This window comes from Catharus ustulatus, chromosome 37 (assembly GCF_009819885.2).
Source record: "Catharus ustulatus isolate bCatUst1 chromosome 37, bCatUst1.pri.v2, whole genome shotgun sequence".
Classification (NCBI taxonomy): domain Eukaryota; kingdom Metazoa; phylum Chordata; class Aves; order Passeriformes; family Turdidae; genus Catharus; species Catharus ustulatus.
In genome coordinates, this window is record NC_046257.1 from 750600 (window position 1) to 763247 (window position 12648).

Below are 12648 nucleotides of genomic sequence, written 5' to 3' on the forward strand. Positions count from 1 at the left end.
AGGGACTCCAAAATCCAACCTGATCTCCTTGAAGGACTCCCAGGGATCCCAAAATCTCTCCTGGGCTTCCTGAGGGACTTCCAGGATCCCCAAAATTCAATCTGAGCTCCTTGAGGGACTCCCAGGAATCCCAAAATTCAACCTGAGCTCCCTGAACAACTCCCAGGGACCCCAAAATTCAACCTGAGCTCCTTGAAGGACTCCCAGGGATCCCAAAATCTCTCCTTAAGCCACTCTCAGGGACCCCACAACCCCTCCTGAGCTCCCTGAGGGACTCCCAGGGACCCCAAAAACCAACCTGAGCGACTCTGAGAGACCTCAAAATCTCTTCTGGGCTCGCCAAATAACTTCCTGGAACCCCAAAATTCTCTCCTGGGCTCCTTAAGCAACTCTCAGGGACCCCAAAATTCAATCTGGGCTCTCTGAACAACTCCCAGGAACCCCAAAACTCAACCTGAGCTCCTTGAGGGACTCCCAGGGACCCCAAAATCTCTCCTGGGTTCACCAAATACTCTCCTGGGCTTCCTGAACAACTCCCAGGAACCCCAAAATTAAATCTGGGCTCTCTGAACAACTCCCAGGAACCCCAAAATTCCTCCTTAGTTCTCTAAAATACTCTCAGGGACCCCAAAACCCCTCCACGACACCGCAAAGCTCTTCCAGAGCTCCCCTAAAATCCTCCAGGCGCCCCAAAATCTCCTTCACGCCATCCTAAAGCTCTTCCAAGGCCTCCACGAACAGCTCCAGAGATCCCAAGCCCCTTGCAGGACACCCTGAAACCTTCCCAAAACCCTTCCAAATCACCCCAATGTTTTTTCCTGAAGCCCCCTGAGGCTCTTTGAGCCACTCCTAGCGACACCAAAACGCTGCCAGGGGATCCTCAGCCACTCTCGGACACCTCAATGTTGTTCCAGAGAATCCCTGAGCACCCCAGCACCTTCCAGAGCCGCGTTTGTGTCCCTGAACCCCCTGAGGGCTCCCCCAAATCCCTCCCCTTCAGTCCCCCGGGCCTGTGGGGGGCGCTGTCCCCGCCCGCCCCGCCCGGGGCCGCTCCGCTCCCCGATCCCCGCTCTCGGTGCCCCGGCGCCATTTCCCGCCGCCGATCGCCCTCAGCCGCCGGCCCCGCTCCCGCCGCGGGCCCCGCGGTTCCGTCCGCGCCGCCCCGGCCCCGGTACCATCTCATCGGGGCTGAGGATCCCGAACTGGACTCGTTTGATGGTGCGCAGCGGGCAGGCGCTGTCGCCCGAGGGCGGCCCGCCGTGCATGGCGCCGGTGGGGCCGCGGCCTCGCGCCGCTCCGACTGCTCGGGATCGACCCCTTCACCGAGGGGCTGGGGGAGGGAGAGTTTGGACCCCACCGGGGAACCGGCGCCTCACGGAGCCTCCGGCCGGGAGCTCCCCCTTTTCTGCTCCGGCCGCTCCGCGCTCAAGGCGCGACTGAGCTCTGTGAGGCTCCGGCGCCGCCTTTTATAGACTCGGCCCCGCGCGCCGCCGGTGGGGGCGTAGCCGGAGCGTACCAAGCGGCTCACAGGAAAAAGGGGGAGGCGCGGGAAAAAAGCGGCGGGAAGGAAAGGGAGAGGCGAGGCCCGTTACGGTCCGTGAGGCGAGCGAGGAGCGGGAAAGGGGCTGGGAGGCGGCGGCTGCTCCGTGGAGCCCTCGCGGGACGCGCCGCCGACGGACCCCCCGCTTCCAGCACGGTGGGATCGGTTCATGAATAATTTATTTCAAAAGCACCGCCCTCCCCGAGCCCGAGAGCCGAGGTTTCAGGCAGTGACCTCAGGAGCTGGCGGAGATTGACGGAGTTTGACGGACATTTCCGAAGCACTGCCGGAAGTGGGCGGAGATGGCCGAACAGCCTCCGGACGGTGACGGAAATGATCGAAGTTAACCCGAGCTGCCCGAACGCTGACGGAAAGAGACGGAGCTGGCCGAAGTATTGGCGGAAGTTATCGAAAGGTGCCGAACAAGGAGCGGAAGATGCCGGAAGCTGCCGAATTTCTCACGAAAGATGCCGAAGCAAAGGCGGACGGTGCCGGAAATGGGCGAAGCGGCGCTCCCGCCGCAGCCTGCGCAGCCCCGGCCTCGCCAGCCCGGTCCGGCCGCCCCCGGCGCTCCCGACCCGGCTGTGGCCGCTGGGAAAGGCCGAGGCTTCGGGGCCTGTCCCGGAGTGGTGGGGAAAGGGCAGGAGAGGCGCAGTGGGAGTGGAGGAGTATTTTTAGGAGCGGGAAGGGGGAATTTGAGCAGAGATTAGGTGCGCAATTAAGGGCTTGAAGGTTGTTGGTAGAGCTGGAGGGGATGTGGGGTTATAATTTCCTATATATAGGAAAGGGCTATTTAGAGAGGAGCAGTTATACACAAGCAGGGGGTGTTTTGGGGCAGAAGTCGGACTTGTGAGGGACAACTGGATCGGTAAAAGAATGATTGAGGGGAGCAGGAGAGTTCTGGAGGGACAGGAAGGACGAGGAGGGCATAAGTGGAGAAATAAAAAAGGAGAATTTTGGTGTTTGGAGGTCAGGGAGAAGTATTCAGGCGGAGCTGGGGGTTTTGGGGACAATTATGGCAAGAAAAGGGGTATTTGGGGGTGAACAGCAGAGGGGAGAATTTAGGGAGAAGGAAAATAGTGTTTTGTGGGGAGCATGAGAGGTTGGAGGGATTTTGGGGACAGAGGAGGAGCAGTTCAGGGAGCAGGGGGCAAGTTTAGGGGTCAGGAGTGAGGGGAGCGTCCCCCTTTTCACCAGGGGTGTCCCCTGCACTGGGGTGACACGGAGTGTGACATCACAGGGTGTGACTGTGGGTGTCACCGTGCCATGAGGTGAGCACGGCACAGCCGGACACGCAACGTGACAGGTGACACGGCTGTGACACCGTGTGACACAGTCTGAGGTACAATCCAACCTGTGACCCCCACACGGCACAGCCGGACACGCAATGTGAGAGGTGACACGGCTGTGACACTGTGTGACACAGTCTGAGGTACAATCCGACCTGTGGGACACAGTCTGAGGTACAACCCAAAGGTACAACCCAACCTGGTGACCCCACACGGCACAGCCGGACACACAACGTGACAGGTGACATGGCTGTGACACTGTGTGACACAGTCTGAGGTACAACCCAAAGGTACAACCCAACCCGTGACCCCACACAGCACAGCTGGACACACAACGTGAGAGGTGACACGGCTGTGACACCATGTGACACAGTCTGAGGTACAATCCAACCTGTGACCCCACACGGCACAGCCGGACACGCAACGTGAGAGGTGACACGGCTGTGACACCGTGTGACACAATCAGAGGTACAACCCAAAGGTACAACCCAACCCGTGCCCCCCACACCACAGCCAGCACTGCAGTGACAACGTGACACGAGGTGACACCGAGTGCACGGTGACAACTGAACCCCCCCCCCCACAGAGCAGGGTCTCTGCTACACCCGGTCATGGCTGTTGTCACCGCTCGTGTCACCGCTTTGTCCCCATTTTTGTGTTGTGTCACTCATTGTGTCACTGTTTGTGACTTGTTGAGTCCCTGGTTTGTGTCCCCATTTCTGGTCGTGTCCCCAGCTGTGCCTGTGGCACTGTGACATCGTAGCCCCGGTTGTGTCCCCAGTTTTGTGCAGGTTGTGTCACCCCATCCCCAGTTTTGTCCCCATCTCTCTCTCGCTGTGTCCTTGATTGTGTCACTGTATCCCCGAATTTGTCCCCAGTTCTGTCTCATCGTGTCACTTTGTGTCACTTTGTCCCTCATTTGTGTCCTTGGTTGTGTCCCTCGTCCCCTGTGCCCTCACCCTGCCTGTGTCCTGCTGTCACCCCCTGTCCCCCAAACTGTGTCCCCTGTCCCCTCCATGTCCCCCTGACTGCCTGTGCTCCCCACCTTTACCCCCAGCTGTGTCCCACTGTCCCCCCAAATGTCCCCTTGTGCCCCCCCAGTTGTGTCCCCAAGTTTTGCCTCCCAGTTGTGTCCCCCCCACTCGTGTCCTACTGTCCCCCCACTTTTATCCTGGTTTTGTCACCTCTGTGTCCCCCCAGCTGTGTCCCCCCAACTGTCCCCCCACTTTTACCCCGGTTTTGTGCCCCCCGTGTCCCCCCAGCTGTGTCCCCACTTTTACCCCAGTTTTGTCCCCCCCCAGCTGTGTCCCCCCAACTGTCCCCCCAATTTTACCCCGGTTTTGTCCCCTCCATGTCCCCCCACTTTTACCCCCATTTTGTCCCCTCTGTGTCCCCCCACTTTTCCCCCAGTTTTGTCCCCCCCAGTTGTGTCCCCCTAGCTGTCTCCTCCGTGTCCCCCCAGCTGTCCCCCCACTTTTACCTCGGTTTTGTCCCCCCCATGTCCCCCCAGCTGTGTCCCCAATTTTACCCCCGTTTTGTCCCCCCCGTGTCCCCCCAGCTGTGTCCCCCCAGCTGTCCCCCCACTTTTAACCCGGTTTTGTCCCCCTGGTGTCCCCCCAGCTGTGTCCTCCCCTTGTCCCCCCACTTCTACCCCGGTTTTGTCCCCCCCGTGCCCCCTCCCCGTGTCCCCCCGCTTGTTCCCCGCTCATGTCCCGCTGTCCCCTCCTCGTGTCCCTCTGTCCTCCCCCCCACCTCCCTTTCGGGGTGTCCCCCCGCGTGTCCCCCCGCGTGTCCCCCCCGTGTCCCTGCGCCGTGGGGCGGGGGGGTCCCTCCCTCCCTCCCACCCGGGGCCCAACGCGCCGCCTCCATCTTGTGCCGCCGCCGCCGCCGCCGTCGCGACATCACCGGCCCCGGGACAGGCCCCGGTAACGACCCCCCCACCCACCCCGGGACCCCCGCAGAGCGCCGGGACCCCCCCCCTTTTCCTACCCCGGGACCCCCCCTCCACCTCCCCACGACCCCGCCCCCACGGAGCCCCCGCGACCCCCGGCCCCGCGCCCGCCGCTGTCACCGCTCCGCGACCCCCGGCGCGACCCCCGCGTCCCACGGGGGGGGGTCAGGGCGGGGGGAACGCGACCCCCACCCCCTGCACTGCCCTGGGTCACGCCCACCCCCCGAATTCCCCACCCGCCCCCTAAACTCCCCCCTAAACCCCACAAACACCCCCCGGACCCTCCCTAAACACCCTCACGGCACCCCCGGAGTGTCCCCCCGGGACCCCCAAAGTGCTCCGGGACCCCCCTGAAGTGCTGCGTGCCCAGCAACACCCCCCGCTCCCCCCCCCCGGGACCCCAAAACGTCCCTCCCCCAGCCAGGACCCCACTCTGTCCCCCCCAAATGACACCCGACACCCCCCCAGCCCCCAAAAAGCGCTGCTGGGAGGGGGGGTTGGACCCCAGAGGGGTGACAAGGGTGACGCGGGTTGGGGGGGGGGGGGAACAGCTGCGTGTTTGTACCGGGGTGGGGGGGGTCTGAGGGGGTGTCCCCGTGCAGGTGTGAGTGTGACAGGTCGGTGTGCGGGTGTGGGGCTGCGTGTGCGGGTGTGCCGGGGCCGTGCGCGGGTGTTTCTGAGCGCGGGGGTTGTTTGTGCGTGTCCGGTTGTTTGTCCGTGCGTGGTGTCCGTGCAGGGCTGTGCGTGTGCGGGTGTTTGTTGGCGTGACAGTTACATCTCGTGTCTGTGTCCGGTTGTTTGTGTCAAGTCTCGTGTCCAGTAGTTGATCCGTGTCCAGTTGTTTGTGTCAAGTCCCGTGTCCAGTTGTTCTGTGTGCGGTTGTTTGTGTCAAGTCCCATGTCCAGTTGTTCATCCGTGTGCGGTTGTGTGTCTGTGTCGGGGTTGTTTGTCTGTGCACGGGCGTGTGTCGATTGTCTGTGCGCGGTTGTGCGTCCATGTGGGAGTTTTGTGGGTTTTTTTGTGTTCGGTTGTGCCTGTCAAGTGCACTTGTGCATACATGTGAGGGTTGTTTGTGTTCGGTTGTGCATCCGCGTGTGCTTTGGGGTGTCGTGTCCCTGTGCAGTTGTGTGTCGTGTCCCTGTACGGTTGTGCCTCTGCCTGTCAAGTGTCCGAGTGTGATTGCACATCCATGTGGGAGTTACCTGAGGGTTGTTTGTGTGCGGTTGTGCATCCCTGTGTGCTTGTGGGTGTTGTGTGTTCACGTCTGGTTGCGTGTCATGTCCCTGTGTGATTGTGCCTCTGCCTGTCAGTTGTTTGTGTTTGGTTGTGCATCTGCGTGTGTTTGTGCGTGTTGTGTGTCCCTGTGCGGTTGTGCCTCTGCCTGTCAAGTGTCCAGTGCAGTTGTGCCTCCGTGTGGGAGCTTTGTGGGGGTTGTTTGTGTTCGGTTGTGACTGTTGTGTGTCCCTGTGCAGTTGTGTGTCACGTCCCTGTGCGGTTGTGCCTCTGCCTGTCAAGCATCCCTGTTGGGGTGTGGATCTGTGTGAGGGTTGTTCGTGTGCGGTTGTGCCTCCGTGTGTGAACCGTCTGCGTATGGCTGTGAGCGCGTCACGTCCGTGCGCGGCTGTGCGCCTGTGGGAGGGTTGTGTGAGGGTTGTTTATACGGTTGTGCATCCGTGTGCGGTTGTGTCACGTACTTGTGAAGTTGTGCGCCCTTGAGAGGGTTGTGTGAGGGTTGTTCATCCATGGGCGGTTGCGTCTCTGCCTGTCAGGAGTCCCTGTGTGGTTGTGTCATGTCCGTGTGCGGTTGTGTGCCCATGTGAGGGTTGTTTGTGGGTTGTTTGTGCAGTTGTGCGCCTGTGTGAGGGTTTTGTGTGTGGGTTGTTGCTCCGTGTGTGTGACTGTGCTTGTGCACACATGTATCTCCCTGTGGGGGTGTGTCCCAGTGCAGTTGTACATCCGTGTTCGGTTGTGCATCACATCCCTGTGCGGTTGTACATCCCTGTTGGGTTTAGTGCCGTGTCCCTGTATGATTGTACATCCATGTTCAGTTGTGCATCACGTCCCGGTGCGGTTGTACATCCATGTTCATTTGTGTGGCTGTGCGTGCTGTATCCGTGTGCAGTTGTGTGTCCGTGTGGGTGTGTGGCTGTGTCAGTCTGTGTCCGGTTGTACCTCACACCTGTCCCTGGCATGTCCCACCTGTGTGTTTGTGTGTGCGTGTGTCACACCTGTATGCGTGTGCGGGTTTGTGTGTGTCACCTGTGTGTCATACCCGTGTGCGTGCAGGTGTTGTGGGCGTGTCACACCTGTGTTTTTGCATGTGCAGGTGTGTGTCACCTGTGTGTGTTTGTGTCACACATCTGTGTGTGTGTGTGCGTGTGTGTCACACCTCTCTGTGTGTGTGTGTCACACCTGTGTGTGTCCTGTCCTCCCCCTCCCACCGGTGACGCGGTGACACTTCTGTGCCCCTTAACCCCGCCCCCTTTAACCCCGCCCCTTTTCTGACCACGCCCCTCTGGCCCCGCCCCCGCAGCCTCCGCCTGCTCCTTTAACACTGCCCGCGGCAGGACGGGGCCCCGTGACGTCACTCCCAGCCCAGCCAATGAGCATCCAGGTGAGCCCATGACGTCAGCGGCGCGCGCACTCCCATTACCGGGGGTGGGCGTGGTCGCGGAGGGGGTGGGCGTGGCCTGGCGCTCGCTGCTCCCTGATTGGCCACGGGTGAAGGGTGTGTCCGGATGGGGCGGGGTCTGGGGGGAAGGGGGGGTTTGTTTCTATGGCAACAGTTGGGTGACACTCCCCCCCTCCCCCGGTGACGTCAGGGACGGGACGCCGCTGTCAGGCGGCTCCGGGGGTACCTGAGGGGGGGGAAGGGGGGGCACGGGGTGGGGGGAGGGGGCCTGAGAGTTTGGGGGGTCCCAGGTGGGGGAGGGGTCGCTGGGGAGGGGGGGGTCCCTCTGCTTTTGCCCCACCCCCCAAAATCCCCGTGGAGTTCCGGTTGTAGCGGCTGCGTCAGGTTGTCCCTGCCCCCCCGGTGCCCCTCCCCTCCAGGTGTGTCCCCACCCCTCTGTGTGTGACACACCCCCTGCGACGTCACTGATGACGTCACACTGCCCTGACCCCTCCCCCATGTTGTCCCCTCGTGGTGACGTCACTCCCACACCCTGTCAGTGACAATGACGTCACATCTACCCTGACCCCCCAAACCTTCCGTGACGTCGCTCTTCCACCTGATGACGTCACCCTGCCACCCCTCCAGATGACGTCACACCTCTCCCTTTGCTGTGATGGTGACATCATGCTGGAGAATCCCCCTCCCCCTGAACTTTGTCACCCGCGTCCGGGTGTTGTGACCCTCCCCAAATCCACCTGTTGTGACCCCCTCAGGGACCCCGGGCACCCCCAAATCCGGGTGTTGTGACCCCTGTCTCGGTGTCCCCCCCTCCCCAGGAGGCCCGGCCGGCTGTGACCCCTCCCCGAGGACCCCCGGAGCAGCAACACCCAGTCCATGAGGGCCCCGCGCACAGGTGAGGCACTGGGGGGCACTGGGGGGATACTGGGAGGTACTGGGGGATAGTGGAGGGCACTGGGGATATACTGGGAGGCACTGGGAAGTACTGGCGGATACTGGGATGTACTGGGAGTGCAGACTCTGGGCTGGCCGTGGGTCAGGCTGGGGTTGACACCCTGGAGGGGCTGTGGAGCAGCCCTGGCTCCAGATGTTGGTCCAGATGTGGGGCAGCCCTGGGGCATGGGGGTGATGCTGCAGGTCCAGATGTGGGTCCAGATGTGGGTCTGGCCATGGGTCAGAGCTGTGGGTCAGCGTCCATCTATGGGTCCATCCCTGGGTCCCCCCGCGGTTCCCAATGGTTCTGTCCCTGCTCCCCCCCCCGCGATTTCCCGGTGGTTCTGCCCCTGCTCCCCCCGCAGTTCCCGGTGGTTCTGCCCCTGCTCCCCCCGCAGTTCCCGGTGGTTTTGCCCCTGCTCCCCCCGCAGTTCCCGGTGGTTCTGCCCCTGCTCCCCCCCCCAGTTCCCGGTGGTTCTGCCCCTGCTCCCCCCGCAGTTCCCGATGGTTCTGCCCCTGCTCCCCCCGCGGTTCCTTCCCGGTGGTTCGGTCCCCGTTCTCCCGCGCTCGCGGCGCCGCCGCCATTTTGAGCCGCCTCAGGCCGGGGAGGCCGCGACACAAAATGGCTGCGTGGGACCGGACAGGGGACAGGGGGACCCCAAAACTCCGGATAACCCCGGGGCAGGGGACCCTAAAACCTCAGAATGACCCCGGGCACAAGGCACAGGGGGACCCAAAACCCCGGATAACGCCGGGATAGGGGACAGGAGGACCTAAAACCCTGGAGTGACTCCCGGGACAGGAGGGCCCAAAAACCCACAGTGACCCCCGGGACAAGGGGACCCCAAATAGGGGACCCAGGTGACCCCAAATATGGGATCCAGGTGTCTGAGTGACCCCAAATATGGGATACAGTTGTCTGGGTGACCCCAAATAAGGGACCCTGGTGACCCCAAATAGTGACCAGGGGTCTGGACGACTCAAAATAAGGAAACCAGGTGACCCCAAATAATGAACAAGATATTTGGGTGACCCCAAATAAGGGACTGAGGTGTGTGGGTGACCCGAAATAGGGGACCCTGGTGTCTGGACAATCCCAAATAGGGAATCCAGGTGACCCCAAATAGTGACCAGGGGTCTGGATGACCCCAAATGTGGGATCCAGGTGACCCCAAATAGTGACCAAGGGTCTGGATGATCCCAAATCCTGGCCCCACCCACCCAGGTGACACCGAGAGAGGATCCAGCCATGCAGGTGACCCCAAAAAAGGAACCCTGGTGTCCATCCAGCCCCATAACAATGACCCAGGTGACCCCAAATGGTGACCCCACCCACCCAGGTGACCCCACGGTCCCCCCCTCAGGTGGCCGGCGCGGGGATGGCTCCGGTCGTGGAGGTGTCGGACGCCGGGCACTGCCGGGCGCTGCTGCTGGAACTGAACGAGCAGCGCCTGCGGGGACAATTCTGCGACGTCACCATCATCGCCGAGGACACCAAATTCCGCGCCCATAAAAACGTCCTGGCCGCCTCCAGCCCCTTCTTCAAGCGAGCGCTGGCCCAGGAGCCCACCTGCCCCTCGCCCGCCCAGGTGTTGGAGCTGCCGGACGTCCAGGCCGGCGTCTTCTCCGACGTCCTCAACTTCATCTACAACTCTCGCCTGGCCGTGCCGTCGCCGGCGGCTGCGCGGGCGCTGGGAGCCGTGGGCCGGCGCCTCGGCATCCCCTCGCTGCAGGGGCTGGAGGCCGGGCCCCCGCCGCGGGACATGAACGGCACCTGGACCCCCCCTCCACCGGCGGGGCCGGCGGGGGATCCCCGCCCTCCCGCGGCCCCCGTGGACCTCACCTGCCCGGCGCGGCCCGGCGAGACGGCCACGGCCGGCGGCGAGACGGCTCCGACCGGCGGGGACACGGTGACGGCGTCGCCCTCGCCGGCCTCACCGTCGTCGCCGTCAGCGTCGCTGCGCTGCGGGCTGTGCGGCCGCGGCTTCAGCTCAGCGGCCGCGCTGGGATTCCACGCCAAGCTGCACCGCGGGCGCCGCGGGCTGTGCTGCCGGCACTGCGGCAAGAGCTTCATCCACGTCAAGCGCCTGCAGACGCACGAGGTCGGCTGTCGCGACGGGGACGGCGACGTGGACGGCACCACTGGCACCGGCACCACGGGCGCCGTCACCACCGGCGTCATCACCACCGGCGTCGTCACCACCACCACCACCACGGCGGCGGCGGCCGTGGCGGCGGCACCGAAAGCGGCCAAGAAGGCGCTGCTGCTGCGTCACCGCGCGCTGGAGCCGGGCGCGGAGCAGGAGCCGCTGGTCAAGGTGGTGGACGGGCAGGTGCTGTACCTGTGCGGCGTGTGCCAGCGCTCCTACATGACCCTGTCCAGCCTCAAGCGCCACGCCAACGTCCACTCGTGGCGCCGCAAGTACCCGTGCCGCTACTGCGACAAAGTCTTCGCGCTGGCCGAGTACCGCACCAAGCACGAGGTGTGGCACACGGGCGAGCGCCGCTACCAGTGCATCTTCTGCTGGGACACCTTCGTCACCTACTACAACCTCAAGACGCACCAAAAAGCCTTCCACGGCATCAGCCCGGGGCTCATCGCCTCCGAGAAGACGCCCAACGGCGGCTACCGGCCCAAGCTCAACGCGCTCAAGCTCTACCGCCTGCTGCCCATGCGGTCGCACAAGCGGCCCTACAAAACCTACAGCCAGGGCGCTGTGCCCGACGGGGCGCTGCTGCCGCCGGCCGCGCCGGGAGACGCCGCGGCGGCCGCCGCCTTCCCCCCGGCGCCGCGGCCGGAGCCCGCCTCGGTCATCGCCTACGGCCGCCCCGCGCCCTCGGTCATCGTTCACGGCGGCAGCGGCGCCGCCTCGGTCATCGCCTACAACGGCCGCGCCGGCGAGGAGCCGCCGGGGCTGCCCGAGGGGCCGGCGGCCGCGCCGGTGACGCCGGCGGTGCCCATCAAGAAGCAGGTGCTGCGCGATTACATCGAGGCGCAGCGCGCGGCCGCCGCCGCCGCCACCGAGGCCACCGCCGCGGCCACCACCCCCCAGAACTCCTCAGGAGGCGCCGGCGGCGGCCGCACCATGACCTACGTGGCCAAACCGGCGTACGCGGGCTCGGCGGCGGGCGAGGGGCTGTGCCAGATCACCGTGCGCATCGGCGAGGAGGCCATCGTCAAACGCCGCATCTCCGGCACCGACCTGCGCGGCGACGGCGCCGAGCCGCGCCGCGGGGACAACGACAACAACGACAGCGACGCCGAGGACCGGCCCTGGCGGCCCTACTACTCCTACAAGGCCAAAAGGAAGGCGGGCGGCGGCACCGCCAACCCCGGCGCGGCCGCCGGCGCCAAAAAGCCGCGCTGGCGGCGCAAGCTGCGCTCGCTGCGGTTTGCGCCGGGCGACGAGGACGACGACGGTGACGACGGCGACGCGCAGCAGCGCCGCGGGGACGCGCCGCGCCGCCGGGAGCGGCAGCACCCGTGCCGGGTGTGCGGGAAGAGCTTCCCGGCGCTGCGCAAGCTGCGCAAGCACCAGCGGGGACACGAGGCCGCCGCGGCCGCGCCGGGGACGGCGCCGGTGCCGCCGGCGGGGCGGGTGGGGCGGCGGCCGTCGCTGCGCTTCGCCTGCCCCACCTGCGCCAAGGTGTGCAAGACGGCGGCCGCGCTCAGCCGCCACGCCCAGCGGCACCGGCGGCGCTCGCCGGGGTCGCCGGAGGGGTCGCCGGGGTCGGCGGAGGGGTCGGCAGAGGGGTCAGCGCCGGGGTCACCGGAGGGGTCAGCGCCGGGGTCACCGCAGGGGTCACCACAGGGGTCAGCACCGGGGTCAGCGCCGGGGTCAGCACCGGGGTCACCGGCGCCACCCACGGTCATCGCCTACACCCCGCCGGCCGCGGGCAGGGACGAGGCTCCGGCGGATCAAGGGGTGGCCCCGCTGTCCCCTGGCGTCGCCGGTGGGGGTGACACCGGCGGGGGGTGACACCGGTGACGCCGCCGGGGGGTTCCCGGTGCAGGAGCAGCCGCTGGCGCTGCTGTGCCGGGCTGGGGGAGGGGACCCCGAGACTGGGGACGGCACTGGAGGGACACCGAGGGGGGGTCCCCGTGTCCCCCCAGCCCCCCCCGCCTTCCCCTTGTCCTTCGGGCCCCGCTTGGTGGCCGCCTACCCCTTCCCCTTCCCCCTCCCCCTCGCCCTCGTCCTCCCCGACCCCGAGCGAGGCTTCCTGCCCGGGGGGGGAGGGGCGGGGGGTTCTGGGGGGGCTCCTCCCCCCGCTCCCCTCCCCCCCAGCACGGCCCCCCCCAGTT

General features: G+C 65.0%; 2 protein-coding genes and 1 long non-coding RNA gene across 5 annotated transcripts in view; 2 read left to right on the forward strand and 1 right to left on the reverse strand.

Annotated features, from left to right (window-relative positions):
- POLR2A (RNA polymerase II subunit A) overlaps window positions 1-1411 on the reverse strand; it is a 47486-nt gene extending 46075 nt beyond the window's left edge. For all 3 annotated transcript variants that reach the window (XM_033084271.2, XM_033084270.2, XM_033084269.2), the window contains exon 1: window positions 1176-1411. In XM_033084271.2, coding sequence (XP_032940162.1) covers window positions 1176-1265 — 90 coding nt within the window. In that variant the 5' untranslated portion in view covers window positions 1266-1411. The remainder of the gene's footprint in view (window positions 1-1175) is intronic.
- Window positions 1412-1514: 103 nt separating this feature from the next.
- On the forward strand, window positions 1515-3746 carry LOC117009916. Its single transcript, XR_004420556.1, has 2 exons — window positions 1515-2882; window positions 3004-3746. It is a non-coding gene; the product is annotated as an uncharacterized LOC117009916 (long non-coding RNA).
- Window positions 3747-4670: 924 nt separating this feature from the next.
- Window positions 4671-12325, forward strand: LOC117009901 (zinc finger and BTB domain-containing protein 4-like). Its single transcript, XM_033084254.1, has 4 exons — window positions 4671-4754; window positions 7314-7394; window positions 8231-8307; window positions 9710-12325. Exon 4 carries the CDS (start codon window positions 9725-9727, stop codon window positions 12323-12325), a length of 2601 nt encoding a protein of 866 aa, XP_032940145.1. The 5' UTR covers window positions 4671-4754; window positions 7314-7394; window positions 8231-8307; window positions 9710-9724.
- The last annotated feature ends 323 nt before the right edge of the window (window positions 12326-12648 follow it).

Coding starts and splice junctions, on each gene's coding strand:
- LOC117009901 (XM_033084254.1), top strand. CDS start 9,725: ATGGCTCCGGTCGTGGAGGTGTCGGACGCCGGGCACTGCCGGGCGCTG.